The following is a 16680-nucleotide window of genomic DNA, read 5'->3' on the forward strand; positions in this document are numbered from 1 at the left end:
ATAAGTGTGGGCTTTGGAAAGCAGAGTAGAGAAGAAAAATTTCCTCTCCAATCCCTTTCTGTGGTGAAGAAGTGGGTGAAGCCAGGACAGGGCTTGTGGTTCCTGGCTGTTTCCCTGATTCTGTTCTGAACTTACCTGTCCAGAGCTCTGTAAGCAAATACAATCTTGGGGTTTGGAAGAATAATGTCATGGGGGACAGAGTTGGAAGGGACTGTTCCCTGGACTAAGAAACTGCCAAAATCTTTAAATATCCCTTGCACTATTTTTTTTTTTTTGGCTCCCTGCAGTGTTTTGGTGTTTAGATTCCGTTGCCACGAGTGGGCTGTTTTTAGCTGCCTAGTTCCGTCCCCACTCCTTTTAACTTTTTTCCCTTCCTTTCGCACATGCCCCGGCATGAAGTTTCCAACTCTTATCGCAGCAAAACATACTAAGGCTGGTCTGAATGTGGATTCCCTCGGCGGTTCTGCAGCGTGGCACCTCAGCAATATTCAAATTTCTGCTTAACCCTCTTCTCCCGAGCCATACGAACCCTCCTCCCCGGATAATCCCAGCCCCGCGCCTCCGTCTCAGAGGAGGAGGCGTGTTTTGCCTTTGCTTAGAGGAGCGTTTTGGTCTGGGAAACTTTTCTGGCCCCTCTTCTAGATGGTACAGAGTGCGCACGCTAGACGTCGGTGGCTTTAACTGAAGTCAGGGTGAAAGAGCCATTGATCACTCCTCCTGCGGTGCACACCTTGGGGCTCTTCCCCAGCGTGAATCCCTCCCAGTCTCTCTCCAGCTGGGCGGGCATTTCGCAGTCCTCCCGGGGGGCTGGGGGCAGGGAGGCAGGCAGCCCTAGTTTTTGTTTTCCTTGGATAAGAGTTTCTTTCATTCACAAGGGGTGGACTGACTTCTCTGTCAAGATTCTTATCACTTTTAGAGTTTCAGCGGGACTGGGAAGCAGAGAATGCGAGGCTCACACTTCTGTGAACAGCTGACAGCATTTTTCTGTCTGGGGGGTGACCTGGAGATTCAAAACCAAGACTTAATTTGAATGAAACAAGACCAGTAAAAGAAAGAGGAGTTAAGATGATAATAAAAACAAACAACTAGGGTTGTAGACTTCTCTATCGTAAATTACCCTTCTCTTGCATTGTTTTGTGGAGGCTGGTCTGGCTGTTTGTTTACCCTACGCCCTAAATTGAATTTCCCCACAATCACAGGACTCAACCACAAATCTGGCTTGGATGTATTAAAATGTAAACTGGTTAAAGATTTCTGTAGGCATTTCGGGGAGAGGAAAAAAAAGAGGGGGAGGGGTACATCACATGTTCTCCATCTCCTTGTTTCAATTTATGATGGTGCAATTTATTCCAGAACAATAGATAAGTAGATATAATAGATGCGTAGAAAATCCCAAATAGTTTTCATTTAAATGTATAAACGTTCTTCCTTCTGGTCTTGCAGCGTTCTAGAGGTTGTGCCGACACGCCCGGGGTTTACCTGCCCGCGCGTCTGCAGGAGGGTGGGGTGGGGGGTGTGGGGCTGGGTGCGAGGGGGTGGAGGGTGGGGCCAGGGGAGCCGTTACCTGGGCGAAAAGTAAAGCAAAAACAACCGCCCCACGCTTCTCGCGCGACGCAGCTGGAAAGCCGCTCAGGTGCAGGGCTACATCCTCGAGGATCCGGTGTGGAATCCCTGGGCTCCCAGACCCGCTGGAGGCGGGGGAGGGGGCTTGCGAGACTACCCTCCGAGTTGTCTGAGGCCGGAACCTTGGCGAGGGAGTGTTCTGGATGAGGTTCGGACTTTGGGGGCAGGAAGGCGGGTGTGGGGAACCTGCAGTTTCACATGCAGCTCTGAGGGTCTCTGCCCCCCAGGCGGTTGGGCAATCGGAGAGGCTGGGGAAAGGACAGATATTCCCAGGTGTGTGTAAGTGGGAGTGGAGGAGGTGGGGACGACCCCTCCATCACCGCCAACTGTAGGGGTGCAGGTGCCGATGTGGGGCTGCTGGAGGGGGCCCGGGCTCCAGGACCCTTCTAGTTCTTACTTCAAGTTACCAAACTATGACCTTCGATCGCCTCTCCCAAGAGCCAGGTGAAAGCAGGGGTTTTTGCCCCTAACCGTGCCCCCAATACCCCACAGGCGCGCGTGGTCCACCCCACCCCGCCCCGGGCAGGTTCGAAACTTCGCGAGCCACACTCGCGTACACGTATATTCGTCCTTGGGCAGTTGAGAAGGTCCCCGGTTCTGCCACTCTCGAAGCGGAGACAGCTGGGGTCGAGGAATCGGAACCCGGAAATCGTTTTTAAGGTTCAAATCCAGTTCTGTTGAAGCCCCAACGAGTATCTGGAGCCATAGGACCCAACCTTTCCTGACAGCCGGGCTGGAGGGGCGAAGGGACTTCTGCTACGGGGCCTCATTTCGGCTGCGGTGAGTGCGCCCCGACTCCCCGCCGTCTTGCCCCAACCAGTTCCGCTCTGGGAGCAGAAAAACGCGTGAAAGGCGAAGATGGGTTTTCCCTAAACGTAGCCTAAGAGGGTGGCGACCCCCCTCCGCCTGGCCCGCAGGGATCAAAGCACCTTCTCTTTCCTCCTCGTCCCGGCCGCTCGGTTTCAACCCCACTCTTAGCGCCCAAGTTGCCACTAATTTTTCAGCTCCTCTCCTCTTTCCATGTTCTGCTCGTTTCACTAAGAAACTGCCCGTCAATTTCAAACGCTATGTGGTTGTTAAAAAATCCTAATCGGCACGGTCCTACCCCCTGCCCCGGCCTCGGGGACCCGCTCCCCGCCCGCCCGGAGACGGTTCCGCGTATGCGCTCCTGCGGGGTGTGCCCGGGCGGCGGGCTAGGGCGCACGGTGCCGACCGAGCGCTGCCCTCCGCGACTGGGTTAACGCGCGGACTTCTCGCGGGCCAAGCGGCGGAGGTCAGCCCCGGCGGGTAACTGTGTGGGTTCACGCAGGGGTCTTTTGGGCGCACCTCTCCCACAGCGGGGGCTACCGCTTCTAACCCTACCCTGTCTCCCAACTTGGGAAGGCGGCGTCTGGGGGAGGGGGAAAGGGGCCCAGAAAATGACCACGCATTTTAGAGAAAGGTCGTGCCCGCTTCCCAGCCTCACCTAGTTTGGGTTGCGGCCAGGCCCCGCCCCTCCATCTCCCCCCAGTCCTCCAATCTAGCGGAGGGAGAGATGCCAGCACAGTGGAGTCATGCCGCTGGCTTGGGCACCATTGGCTCATGCCTGGAACACGCAGCGGCGAGTACGCACATCTGGCTGCCCGCCCGGACAGCTCCGGTCCTGATATGGAGAGAGAGGGCGGGCGGGTGTGCGTCCGAGAACGAGACGCCGGGAGAGTTTGTCGCGGCCGGCTCCTCCCCGAGCTTGCATCACCAGTCCCCCTCCTCCCTTCCCCCTTTGGCCCCTCCTCCATCCCTCCTCCCAGCCTAGCCTAGTTCGGCTGGTTCTCGGGGGAAGCTATTAATAGCATTACGTCAGCCTGGGACTCGTAACCAGGAGTAAGCTGGCTCGCCGCCAGCCCGAGGGCTATAAAAGGGGTGATGCAACGCGCTTTGAGCCACAGTCGCACGCAGCGAGGCGCGCAGTGCCCAGCGCTCTCCCGGCGCCGCCGCCCGAACCCGAGCACACCCGCCCGCCAGTCCGCGCGCCGGCGGTGAGTCCTCGGAGCTCGCCCCTCTGCCCCGCAGACAGCCTGCCCGACCCCGCCCCGACCCCGCCCGCCCTCTGGACCCTGGCCGCCCTGCGTGGAGACCGGAGGTGAGCGCTGGAACCGAGTGAGTGAGCGCGGCGAGGGTGGCCCGCTTTCATTCCCTTTGCGCCCCTCTAATAACCAGTCCCGCGACCCCTGCGCCCGTCCCCGATCCGCGCCTCCAGCCTCTGGCTGCGAAAGAACTCTGGCCGAACTTCTCCCATGCAAGGCTGCTCCTCGGCGCTTCGGAAAGTTTCTCGCAAAGAACTTTCTCTTTTGACTTGGGGCGCGAAAGGTTCCCAATGACGGAGAGGGCGGGCTCCGGCTCCTCCGCGGGCTTCGGAGCCCCGTTCCTCTCCGCCTTCGACGCTCGCTTATCTCGCCTGGGGCTGGCGTGGGGAGGTGGGTGCGCGGGGGTGGCCGAGGCTGTCCAGCTCGCTGTCCCACTCATCCTTCGCTTGGTGCCCGGCACCGCCGTTCCCGAGCCCAGCCTTCCCGGGCCCCGCGGAGAGGCACCGAGGCCGGGTGCCGGCGGAAGGGCTGCCTCAGGAGCGGGACCGAATGAATGGGAAAGGGACGGTCGTGCCGGGGTCGCGGGCGCGGCCGCTGGGGGTCGCCTTGGGCACCCTGGAGCGCTGGGCGGCGGGACCGCGCCGGAGCCTGGAGCGAAAAGTTAGTTGGGATAAGTTTAGAGGTGGCGGGCGTTCGCGTAGCTGTCCTGGGGTGGAAGGCGGTGAGGCTTCCCGGCACAGGCTGGTGTCCAGCCCCTGAGCCGGAGACTTCTGGTCCCAAGGCTCTCACTCGCTTTGCTCTCGTACCTGTGACTCTTCCTCTGGCACGTCTGCGGGTTTCTCTGCGTTTCGCACCTTGGAGGAAGCAAGGGTGAGAAGCCCGCACAGATAGTTGAGAGAATGCCTTCGTGGTCTAGTGGCCGGGACCCTGAGAGCTTACACTGCGCTTCGTGTCTTTGAGTCTCAGTTTCCCCAGCTGAGAGAAGTGTGCGCCCAGGGCCCAGTGCTGGCTCCCTCGGCCTGTTTGGAAGCACCAAGTGGTGGTTGGACCGGTGACCATTAAGGTCCTCTCTGGCAGAAGTTTTTCAGATTCCAGGGCGATGTAACTAAAAGAAAGGGGACCCATGAAGAGCCTTGAATGACTTGGGGGATGGTGGGTCTCTGTCTAATGTCACTGACCAGCTTTGGAGGCAGTGAGGGGGAGGAGACTTCTCTATGGGGCATGTCTTCCCTTCCTAAGGTTCTTTCCATTGCATTGGTTCTCCTCTGATCCCCCACACCCCATTTTCATGTCATCTGCTTACTTACTTTCCTCCTAACCATTTTCTTTTCCTGAATTTTATTACCCAGATCACATTTACCTCCTTGTAAATAAGGGTGTTGCTAAACCCTTGATGAAGGGGACTGGGCGGTGGTAGGGAGGGGGGTGAGGGAGGTGGAGGGGGTGAGGGGGGTGGGGGTGGGGGGTGATGAGTGATAGGAAATTCCAGTGGTCTCCCCCAATGCACCTGTTTCATTGTGGGTGACAGTCCCATTTGTTGCGGGGGCTCCCCATCTTTTTTTTTTTAAGAGTTTATTTATTTATTTGACAGACAGAGATCACAAGTAGGCAGAGAGAGAGGAGGAAGCAGGCTCTCTGCTGAGCAGAGAGCAGGATGGATATGGGGCTGATCCCAGGACCCTGGGACCATGACTTGATTTGAAGGCAGAGGCTTTAACCCACTGAGCCACCCAGGTGCCCTGGAGCTCCCCATCTTTAAATGAAGGAGAAGTTGTTATTACTGCCCTTCTTATTTTGTATTTAGTATTTGGTATAGACTAATTCTATGACATATAGACTCTCGCCTTGAGGATATCCTGGACAAAGACTGGAGTAGCAGAGAGGTTTGTGGTTGTTACCATCTGGGTGGTTTCAGGGACAGTGTGACAGGTCACACTCCAGGCTGACAGTGTGGATAGGGTAGAGCACCCCAGCACCTGTGTGGCAGCTGTTGGAGCCTTCCCATCCTTTCTGTCTTAACCCCACCCCTCTCTGTATCCCTCTTGGCTCTTTCTCTCCATTGTTCTCATTCTTCAGTACTCCCTCCCTGTTTCAGTGGTGTCAAAGCCGCCTCTGTTGTGGGTACCAGGTTACTAAGACTGCTGACCGCTTGTCTGCCTGGCCTGTGGCTCTATTCTCCATTTGCCTTATTGGTTGGTCCTATTGGTTTGGATCTCTATTGGTGATGAAGCAAAAGGAGCAGTGGGTGAGTGGTCAACAGCTTGGTGAGGGCCGGGCCACTCACAGCTTTATGGCCTTGGGCAAGTCACCACCTTCCTGGATCTCATGTTAATTGCAAAATGAAGATTTGACCTACGTGCCTCTAATACCAGGCATTCCACCCCATTATGTAGAGCTCATGATTTCTGTTTTCACTTGGCTGAGCATGGAACAGGGTCAACGGTTGGAAGTGTCACCCAGCCTAGGGAGGAGGAAGTACATAGCCAGGACACCAGAGAAACTAGAAATGGTTTCATGTGTGAGAACTGGTTATTTCTCAAGTACGTGAGAGCAGTGGAAACAAGCTTTTACCAGCAAATAAATAGTGGGGTAGATTGGGAGCCCAGGGTCAACCAAAGTGCAAAAGAAGAAAAAAGTGACCTGGATTTCATTAGCTTCCAGTTAATCCCTGATTAATGGGGCTAACATGCATTGACAACAACATTTTGAGTTCCCCTGAAATGGGAAAAGTGGAATCACAGTAGTAATGGCCATCCAGTGTGTATATAAATCAGCCTTTGTGACTCTTGTATCATCTTCTTGACCATCTCGTGAGGAAATGGGGGCAGGCAGTATTGGCCTCATTTTACAGATGAGGAGACTGAGACCCAGAAAGTGTGAGTGGCTTATCAGTGATAAAAGCCCAGTGATCAGACACAGTGGTGGGCCTATTCAATTTTTAGATAGGCTGGGAGAAAGACCAAGATAGGAAGTTTGTGAAAGACCCGTATCGACTTCCTATACTGTGAGATGTTTTACGAGCAGCACTTGTTGCGGGGAGATGAAAATTAGAAGTGAAAATTCAGCGTAGTTGTAGCTGCTAGGAAATAAAATCTGGGAGTTGAATTTCCAGTTAAAGAAATGCACGAGTAAAGTTTCACTTTCTTGAAAATGATGAAACTGCCAAAGATATGACATGGTTTCTGATTGAAGATAATGAAGCAAAAGTAAAATGGAGGTTCTTTGTAGCAAGTCTGGACAGTTTTAAGATCAATGTAGAAAGCCAACTCAGAAAATCCCCAAAGAGATTTTTTTTGTCCTTCAGTGAGGGGGAATGTTGGTAGGTCTCGACTTCCAGAAAGTTGTCTGAAGCTTTAACTTCATTTTCCTCATAGAGGTACAGCCTGAGCCTGGGCTGAATCAGACCTTAAGAGAATGAGTCAAGGGGTAACTAGAAAGTAGTATCTCAAGAAATTAAGCTGTAGCAGAATGCAGAGAAAGCTCAGATCTCTACAAATGTAACTGATTTCCTTTCTGCAAGGCTTTGTTAAAGCATTTTTACAATCCGTTTCCACCCCCCAAGTAAGCCCACCCATTGCTTTTCATGAAAACATTCCATACCACTGACATTCTTGTTACTTTTATCGGGATGGTTGACTTTAAACTAAAAAAGGAAAAAACCAGTCCCAAACAACAGACCCCAAGCCCCGCGAGCTCATTAATAAACTTAGCTGGGGGGTGAAATAGAACTACACTCAAATTCAGACTACCAAAGTGGAGGAGCGCCATCCCGTCATCCAAACAAAGGCCCTCCAGTGGTAGCTCTGAATTCCATCCCAGAACTACGGGGTTTTTAATCAAGTTGGTTAAGGGAGGGAAAACATGAATGCACAGGAGAATCCTAAGCCTCAGGGCTTCAGGAGGCTGTTTCTCAGAGCTGATCACCGGCCAGAGAAGTACCCTCCCCTCATCCTGCCATGATGCAATTAAACTGATAGAGGAGCCTGGGATCCAGCTCACGACACAGGGCTTTGGGAAGAAAATGACAGCTGTTTCCCAGACTTCTTTGAACAGTCAGTGGTGGCACTGATGGCCTGGCATTCTTGCCTCCATCAGTGTTTTTCAGATCGTAAGGGGGAGTCCGTTCAGAGGTCAGGGTGATCTCTTCCGAAGTGTTTGAGATCACGGAGAATGACCAGCCACCCTGCCAGCGGGACCCTGCCTAGCATCTGTCACAGAGCCGGCCCCTGGGCTGGAGGGACCGGGGGAGGCCTCCCCGTTGTTTTGTATTTTCCAGGGCACATTCATGTATTACTTTCTCAACTCCTTGCAGAACTCTGGAAAAATGGGGTGATTGGTCATTAGCCTTCTTTTATGGAGGAGAAAACAGGCATTGGGAGATGTGATGATGCATAAGTGGGCCTCAAATCTGTGATCATCTGACCCCAGTCTAAGAATTGTATGGACCAAAGACCCACTTAGGGCTCTGGAAATGGAACCAGAGTGTGCGGGGTGACACAGAAAGACCAGCCGTCCGTCGCACGGAGTGCACATTCTCCCCCTGGCTCCCTGCTTCTGCTTGCTTCTCCTCTCCGCCGCTTCTGTAACAGGACCACCACCCGCCCGTGCCAGCCCTCACCCCGCCAGAAAGGTTTGCTCTGGCTTTTTTGGTTTTTGCCATGTAAATAGTGTTTTATATTCTATAAGTTCAGGGTGTGAATTCTTGGGTCAGACCTAATGCAAGTCCTGATGCTGCTCATACCGACTCTGTGATGAATTTGAACAAGGTGTTCAGCTGGTCTAAACCTCAGTTACCTGATCCGCAAAAGGGGGCTAGGACCTAATGCGCGGGGTTCTCGTGAGAGTTACATGAGATCATGCAGGTGAGGTTTCTAGTGTCAAGGAGACACTCGTTAAATGTTAGTCACACGCCAAAGGGCTACTACTAGACTGGGCCAGTGACTGCACAGGGCCAGATTGAGAAGGACACTCCAGGGGACAGTGTGCCTAGACTGTCCCCACATACCTGGACAACTGACTGCAGGGATAAGGGGCACGGCTGCTGCTGGAGGGAGGGCCCGGCAGGCTGAGATTTGTGGGGGGCTCTTCAGATTGGAACTGTGGGCCTCTCCCTTCACTTTCCTTCCGTTGCGCCTTTCGGCTCCCTGGGCTATCGAGTGACAGAGGTAGATGAGAGCTCAGAGACTGGTTAATTTGACCCTGTCTTTCCCCCTTGCATGTACTCAGTGGGGCAGTCTGCGGGGGACAGCAGACCTTGGGAGCAGCCGGTGCCAGGTGCTGGGCCAGCTCTGGGCACAGCAACGGTAGAGACACCCAGTCCCCATGCCACAGACACTCTCAGCCATCGGCCAGATGAAGACTGAGACTCGGTCTAGGTCACGCTGCCCCTCCGTGCTGGAGCCGGTCCCAGGTTCCCTTCGATCCCCAGCCCCAGCCTTTGCAGACACCACGGGGCTGAACACCACCCCGCCGGGAGAGGCCCAAATTCTTGGTTCCTTGCTTTGCTTCTCTCTGAGGTCTTTTGCTTCAGCGGTCTTAACCTTAAGAAGGGGCTACTGGGGGCGTCGGGTGGCTTAGTGGGTTAAACCATTGCCTTCAGCTCTGGTCATGGTCTCAGGGTCCTGGGATCGAACCCCATGTTGGGCTCTCTGCTTGGTGAAGAGCCTGCTTCCCCCTCTGTCTCTGCCTGCCTCTCTGCCTACTTGTGATCTCTCTCTATAAGATAAATAAATAAAATCTTTAAAAAAAAAAAAAAAAAAGAAGGGGCTACTGGTCCCTTGTGACGTGACTCTTCCACCCCAGCCCCAGGCCCTGCCATACTGGGCTGAAGAAACACACGTGCTGGCTGCGGTTACTGTCCTCATTCTCACTGACTTGGATCAAAATTCTTGAGGGAGAAGCTTCAGAGATTTATTTGCTAAATCCAAGGGTCCCCAGGCCATCATTCTTTCTTCCATTCACGGACAGACACATTCGGCTTCGCTTCAAATACCTTCCAAGTTTCTTTTCAAAACGGAGACTGAAAGTGGGGTTACATAAGAGTCTCACTGTTGGGTTTTTTGTTTTGTTTTGTTTTGTTTTTTTCTTTAAATGCTCTTCCTCTTTCAGGACTGTTTGAGGCTACATTTGTGTATATGCGCACCAGCCAAAACTAACACCTTCTTGAACTCAGAGTAGCCTGAAATGCCACCCTTTATACATTTCAAGGAGGCATTTTATGCACATCACTGAGCTGTGTGCTTTAAGAACCTGTTTTCCTCAGGAGGAGGCGTAAAATGAAAACAACACAGAAGCCCAAGGGGAGTGCGGCTCCGGTGTTGGCAGCCGCGGATATGGGGAGACTTGATCCCACGCCCCAAATCCCTGAAGTAGTTTGGGTCTCCATATTTCTTTCAGCAAGATGATGCTTCAACATCCAGGCCAGGTCTCTGCCTCGGAAGTCAGTGCATCTGCCATCGTCCCCTGCCTGTCCCCTCCTGGGTCACTGGTGTTTGAGGATTTTGCTAACCTGACACCCTTTGTCAAGGAAGAGCTGAGGTTCGCCATCCAGAACAAGCACCTCTGTCACCGGATGTCCTCTGCGCTGGAGTCGGTCACGGTCAGCGGCAGACCCCTCGAGATGGCAGTCACGAAAACCGAGGTAGGTTCCCAGCGTTCTCTCTGGTTCTTTCCGCACTTTTCCACTGTACACCCCCCAGGCCGGGCGTGCTCCAGGCAGGGGCTGCTCAGAGTGTGGTGACGGTGTTCATCACCGCGAGGACCCCAGCAGCCAGCCTGGGGAGCCAGGACCAGCCAGCTGTGCTCACAGCCCTGGTAACAGCTTCTGCTCCCAGGGCGCCCCTGTCTCCAACACTTGCACGCTTCCCTGTCGGGCGCTCTTCCATAAGACACCTGGAGTAACAGGCGTGGTGAGAAGTCTGAGAGCTGGTTGCTGGCTGTGCAGTGGTGGCTCGAGGACCTCAGAGGGGAGGTCTTTGTGGGCTACTTTGTGGGCCGTTCCCTTGTGGATAAGAGACGGGATTATATCAGGCTTACTCATCTGCCATGACCACTGTCTTTGGTCAAGGGGTAGCAGAACTGGCCAAGAAAGAACTGAGTTTAAAAGGAAGTTGGTTCTGCATCTTTATGATTCTATAAAAGGGTGTGGTGGTAACAGTGACTCCTGCATAGGATTGATCTAAGGCTTCAATGACATGGCGTTTGCTGGGGGTCTCACTGGTGGGCAGCGCTCGGTGACTGGCCGCGGGGCTCCACATGACACTGTATCCATAAGCCATCATTAGAGGCATCGCCTATGCTCCGTTAACCTCAGGATCGCCTTGTCTGCTACGGGACAGTGCAAGGTGGGCCATGGGGCACACACGGAATTTTTAAAAAATTCTCTAAATACCTTGAGATAACAGGATGTAATGGGAAGTAGTAGGCTCCCCATAGAAGAAAGAAAAGCATTTTGCAAGGGTATTTGGAGAGTTCTTTAGAGGAAGAAGCAGATGTCCAGTACAGAGGACAGCCAGTGACAGAATATCTCCTGCTCTGTGGCCGTACCCCTTAAAGCACCCAGCTTATCTGCTGACTGTGTTTACTAGGTGACCTTCTGATTTTAGCTCAGTATAACAAGTAGGTTCTTCTGATGGGAAGAGAATGCACCAACTAAATCGTTGAAAATTCAGGTCCCCTTGTTTGCTATAATTCTCACCTGTGAAACCAATGGGCATGCATGTGTTTGGGCAGCAGGACCCTGTTCTGCCAGGTCCCAGTCACCTCTGGGAAGGCAACAAGGTAGAATGAGGCAGTGCATCCCAGAGAGGACACAGGACAGGGAGCCAAAAGTCTGGGTTTACACCTGAGCTTTGTTGCCTGCTGGTTTAGTGACCATGAACTAGTGATACCTCGGTCTCCCCGAATGCACTGCTGCTGGTCCCTCTGTCCCTCATTTCCATGTCAGGACAGTCAGGAGATTGAACCGAATGGCTCTTTAAAGCCTTTTCTATCTCTGACAGTGTATGATTCTGAGATTTGCTCTACTTTCAAATACTTCCTCATATGAGAAAACCCTGAGTCCTCTCCCACTACCCCCAAACACCTGTAGGGTTGTGTAGAGAGCACCACCATTGCTGAGTTCTTGATGAGGAACAGTGAGGTTAATATGATAGTAACTAAGGCTTACGTAGCACTGACTGTAAGCTAAGCACTGTGAAAAGCATTTGAATTTTATATATATATTCCTCCCCACACCATTAGATTGATAAGATTATTGATCATATTTTACAAGTGAGGGAAACTGAGGCTCAGAGGAGGATGGTAAGTTGCCCAGGGTGTCACAGCTGATAAGTGGTGAAGCTGGGATTCAGAGCCAGTTTAGTTTAAACTCAGATGTCTGCCTGTGTGGTCCTGGGGTCCAGAATGTAAAAAATAAAACTGCCCCTTGCCCTGCTTTCCCCTTGGGCTTTGTTTCTCTAAATCATGAGGACTTCCATCTCTGTGCAGCTAACTCAGTGTCGTCAAAACCAAAGGACTAGTAATCAGATGGATCTGAGGTGACTACAGTGCCCCAGGATTTCTCTGATTTGAAATCAGAGAAATGGCTCCCTGGGGAGCCCTTTCCTGCTGTCCGGGGCAGCGACAGGTGACACAACAAGGTCTGACGTTAGCTGCCTAGACCATCACCCACTCAAGCCCACCGTGAGTACTTCATCCCGGGCAGTCTCAGGCTTCTAAGCCAAGCCCTGTGGCTGAACTTTGTGGGTTTCCCATCAGTCACGATCAGAGCCAATCTCCAGAGAGGGCCAGATCCTAAAGCGGGACAGGGTTTTGTTCTCTGAGGAGCCCCACGGCTGCCTCAGGGTGGGGCGCAGAGGAAGAGATTGGTAGGTCTTTGCTGGCTGAGTCACTGGTTGGATCCTGGTCACCGTCCACAGGTGGCACCAAGGCCCAGGCCTATAATGCCACTTTGTTTGGGGAATATGCTTGGGTTCCTCTTTTCCGGGAGCTTCACGGGCTTCTCTGGAATTCCTGAAGGAGGTGCTTTCATGCTCTGAGTGAAGACAGAGGTGAATGGGGTGCCCTGGGTCTCAAATCAAAGAAGAGGCAGGAGAGAAAAGGTGGCCGGCTAGCCAATGTTCCTGACGTCATTCCTAGATCCAGGGGAAAGGAAACGAAACAGAATCTGTTTTCTGCTCCAGGGGATTATAGTCATTACTGATAGATTTCAATTTGAATATCCCACTCATTTCAGAATCCAAATGTATTTTTCAGATAAACTGAATTTTAACTGACTAGTATGGTCAGTGTAATTTTTTTTTTAAGATTTTATTTATTTATTTGACAGAGAGAGAGATCACAAGCAGGCAGAGAGTCAGGCAGAGAGAAACGGGGAAGCAGGCTCCCCGCTGAGCAGAGAGCTCAATGTAGGGCTCGATGCAGGGCTCGATCCCTTGACTCTGAGATCATGACCTGAGCTGAAGGCAGCAGCTTAACCCACGGGGCCACCCAGGTGCCCTAGGATTGTCAATGTAATTGTAACCAGCAGTTCTTCGATTTGCAGTCTTCCTTTGCGAGTGCATGTGGAGAGGTTTCATGCAGGACTTGACTTCTTCAGTCCTCCTCTCATGGAGGCTGTCCTGGTTTGCCATTTTTGCTGCAGTGAAAGGCACTGTATTTAAGATGGGTTGCAATTTCTGCCTCCCATGAAGCGTGCGGTCTCTTGAATTTTATAGGTAGCTCCTGAAGAAGATGAAAGGAAAAAGAGGCGTCGGGAAAGAAACAAGATAGCAGCTGCCAAGTGCCGGAACAAGAAGAAGGAGAAGACAGAGTGCCTGCAGAAAGTGAGTCCTCCCTGCAGCGCCCGGGGTCGGGGCGGCCGGGGGGGGGGGGGGGGCAGGCGGTTGGTCCTGGGTTCCAGCCCCTAGGCCGGCTGTGTGCTGAGCGGGGAGTCGGCTTGAGGATTTTCTCCCTTTGCCTCTCACCCCACTTCCTCTCTCTCTCTCTAAAATAAACAAGTAAATCTTTAAGAAAGAAACAGAAAGAGTTGTCCCTGCCTCACCCCCTCCTCCTGCTCATGCCTGCCCCCCACCAACCTCATATGCCATCGCAAGGGGAGTCAGAAAGGCCCCTGCCCAGAAGGATGTGTAGATGGTAGTGAGAAGCCAGTTGCTGCAAGAGGGGGGACAAAGCTGTTAGCACCTCCAAGGGGATTCTGGGTGTAGAAGAAGCAGGTGTGTGAATTAAAAACCACAGCTTGTCTGCTGCCCAGATTCCCGGCAGGCTTGGCCCGTCCACACATGTCTGGCCCCTTCCAGGCTGCAGGATCTGTCAGCCCAGTCAAAGGAAGCCTCCCTCACCCGTTTTTACCAAGAGAAGGAAGCTGCCAGCTCTCATTGGCTCAGTATGAAAAGCCTTTAATTAATCTCTTCAAACAAGTTATTTCCTTAATCTGCAAGCAGTGGTTACACTCTTTTTTTCCTCTGGGTGCTTCTGTGTTCTTAACTCCCTCCCTTCTCAGCTCATCCTGCGGCCCGTCCGAGGTCCCTCCTGCATTCTGACAGCTCCCCTTCTGCAGGGAGAAGCTCAGGCAGGAAGAGCATCTTCAGGCAGGCGGGGTGCGCCCTGGCACAGTCCTTCCCGTGCCTTTGTCCCCTGCCCCGAGTGTAGACAGGCCAGGGCAGCATGTCCACCGGGGGTCTGCAGGTCCCCAGGGGTTCTGGTGATGGCTTCAGGGAGGGAGTGAAAATGGAGACATTTTGTGTGCTGCCTTGTACATTTCTTTTGGGGAGATGAACTTCTCACTGAAATTAGCGACTCAGGAAAGACTAAGCACCATGAGTGTGCATTTCTTCCCAGCGCTCGGGGCCCTCTTGGGTCCAGGAGGGCTGCGCATGGGTCCTTGGACTGACACAAAGGAGTTATCTGAGCCCTTGGTTCATTGCCATGAGAGTCACAACCTGCAGTCAACTGTGAGTGGAAACTCGAGGGCGTCTCTGAAGAAGCCTCCCAAGTTCAAAGGCTTCCCCAGGATCTGGATTCTTCCAGACCTAATGCCGCTGTCCCAGCTTTGTGATGACATTGTCCCGGGGGAGCCCACCGCACTCCCTCCCTGAGGGCCGTTCCCAGCCTGATGAACCCTGATGGCAGTGACCTCCCGCACTCCGAGACCAGCCTTTCTGTACTGGAACCTTGGCTCCATCCCTAATACTTATGTTGCTTTTCCCCCAGGAGTCAGAGAAGCTGGAGAGTGTGAATGCTGAACTGAAGGCCCAGATCGAAGAGCTCAAGAACGAAAAGCAGCATCTGATATACATGCTCAACCTTCACCGGCCCACGTGCATTGTCCGGGCTCAGAACGGGAGGACTCCAGAAGATGAGAGAAACCTTTTTATCCAACAGATAAAAGAAGGAACATTGCAGAGCTAAGCCATCGTGGTATGGGGGCAACTGGGGAGTCCTCATTGAAACCTTCTATATCCCGAACCCTGAAGCCATTGGAGATCTGACTTCCTGTGCCCCTCTCGCATCCCAGCTGTGAAGAACCATCGAGGTGGAAGAGCTCTGGGTAACTCAGCTGGGCCTTCCCTCTCTGCGCCAGAGTGGACACTGGACCAGGATGAGGGCATCTTTTTGTCTCAATGCCAGGATTTAAGCCTTAACATGTTGGCTATTCTTGGATGCTGCAGAGGGGCCCCAGTTAGGGTCCTGCCCATCTTCTGCCTGGATTCTACCAAGACCAGGACTCTCAGCATTAGGACTCATGCTGAAGAAGTGTCTGGAGCTTGGGTGGATGGAGTGGGGCCACGTCCTGCGCTGCCACTGCCTCAGCCACGCACAGGGGACACGGAGTGAGAATGACATTTAGCAATGTTGTACAATGGCCAGGGTTGTGCTTTCTAGCAAACCTGCTATCAGGCACCGGAATTACTGTGTGTGAGGCATCGCTGTGTCCAAGCTAGGCATTGTGCTCTCCTGGTGTTTGTTGCATACAACACCGGTGTGATTTTCCTCGGATCTGGTTTCTGAGAATTTGGGGGGTGATCACCACAAGGCAGTGTCTTACAGAATGTTGAGGTGGCCAGAAGAGCTTGTCCACCCCGGGAGAAGAGAATTCTGCTGGCGAGCTGGGCAACTTCACATCACTAGAGAAAGCCCCCTTTCCTTCAGCATCAAGGTATTGATGCAAAACTCATGGGCGTGACTGCAGGTCCTCTGTCGCAAACTCAGTTCTAATGTCACAGGAAGAAAGCAGGAAGTCCGACTTCCAAAGGGCTAGGACTCGCCACTCGGTGACTTAGGTCAGGAGTTGTTTCTAGGCCAGAAGAGCCAAAGAATATTCCATTTTCCTTCTCTCGCGGTTGACAACCACATTCAGTGGAGACACGTTTGAAACCGGTGATGCCAAGGCTTTAGCATTGTTGTATGTTAGTGGCATTGTTTGTCATGAGGATGTTTGTAGAAATCTGGCCCAAAGCATTGAGAGCTGTGAGAGGTCATTCACACTGGCCACAGGACTCTGGCTACTATATGTTTAAATTCTGATGTTTCTGTGAAATCCTCAGAGTGTTTAATCCTACTCAATAGTACATTACAATTTTCTGTAAGAGAAAATATTACTTATTTATCCTAGTATTCCTAACCTGTTGATATAATAAATATTGGAACCAAGACGTGGTAAACTTAAGTGTTGTGCTGGTTTCTGTTCTTGTTCAATGGGTTTGTGGGTGAACGTGAGTCATTTCCCCGCCTCCTACTCCTCCATTGTGGGCAGAGGGGTGTTCTGCTTAAAATTCTCCCAGGAGGGGTGCCTGGGTGGCTCAGTGAGTTAAAGCCTCTGCCTTCGACTCAAAGGGTCATGATCCCAGGGTCCTGGGATCGAGCCCTGCATAGCAGGGAGCCTGCTTCCTCCTCTCTCTCTCTCTGCCTGCCTCTCTGCCTAATTGTGATCTCTGTCTGCCAAATAAATAAATAAAATCTTAAAAAAAAAAATTCTCCCAGGAGTCATCCTTTG

At 52.6% G+C, this 16680-nt stretch overlaps 1 protein-coding gene across 2 annotated transcripts; it reads left to right on the forward strand.

Moving 5' to 3' along the window:
- Positions 1-3531: 3531 nt before the first annotated feature.
- Positions 3532-16353, forward strand: ATF3 (activating transcription factor 3). 2 transcript variants are annotated; one of them, XM_032318570.1, is made up of 4 exons: positions 3532-3759; positions 10083-10326; positions 13403-13510; positions 14898-16353. In XM_032318570.1, exons 2-4 carry the CDS (start codon positions 10087-10089, stop codon positions 15093-15095), a joined length of 546 nt encoding a protein of 181 aa, XP_032174461.1. In that variant the 5' UTR covers positions 3532-3759; positions 10083-10086; the 3' UTR covers positions 15096-16353. The 2 variants fall into 2 exon arrangements, with proteins under 2 accessions (XP_032174461.1, XP_032174460.1); XM_032318569.1 differs by having other exon boundaries at positions 3532-3742.
- Positions 16354-16680: the final 327 nt, after the last annotated feature.

Source organism: Mustela erminea, chromosome 17, assembly GCF_009829155.1.
Source record: "Mustela erminea isolate mMusErm1 chromosome 17, mMusErm1.Pri, whole genome shotgun sequence".
Taxonomy (NCBI): domain Eukaryota; kingdom Metazoa; phylum Chordata; class Mammalia; order Carnivora; family Mustelidae; genus Mustela; species Mustela erminea.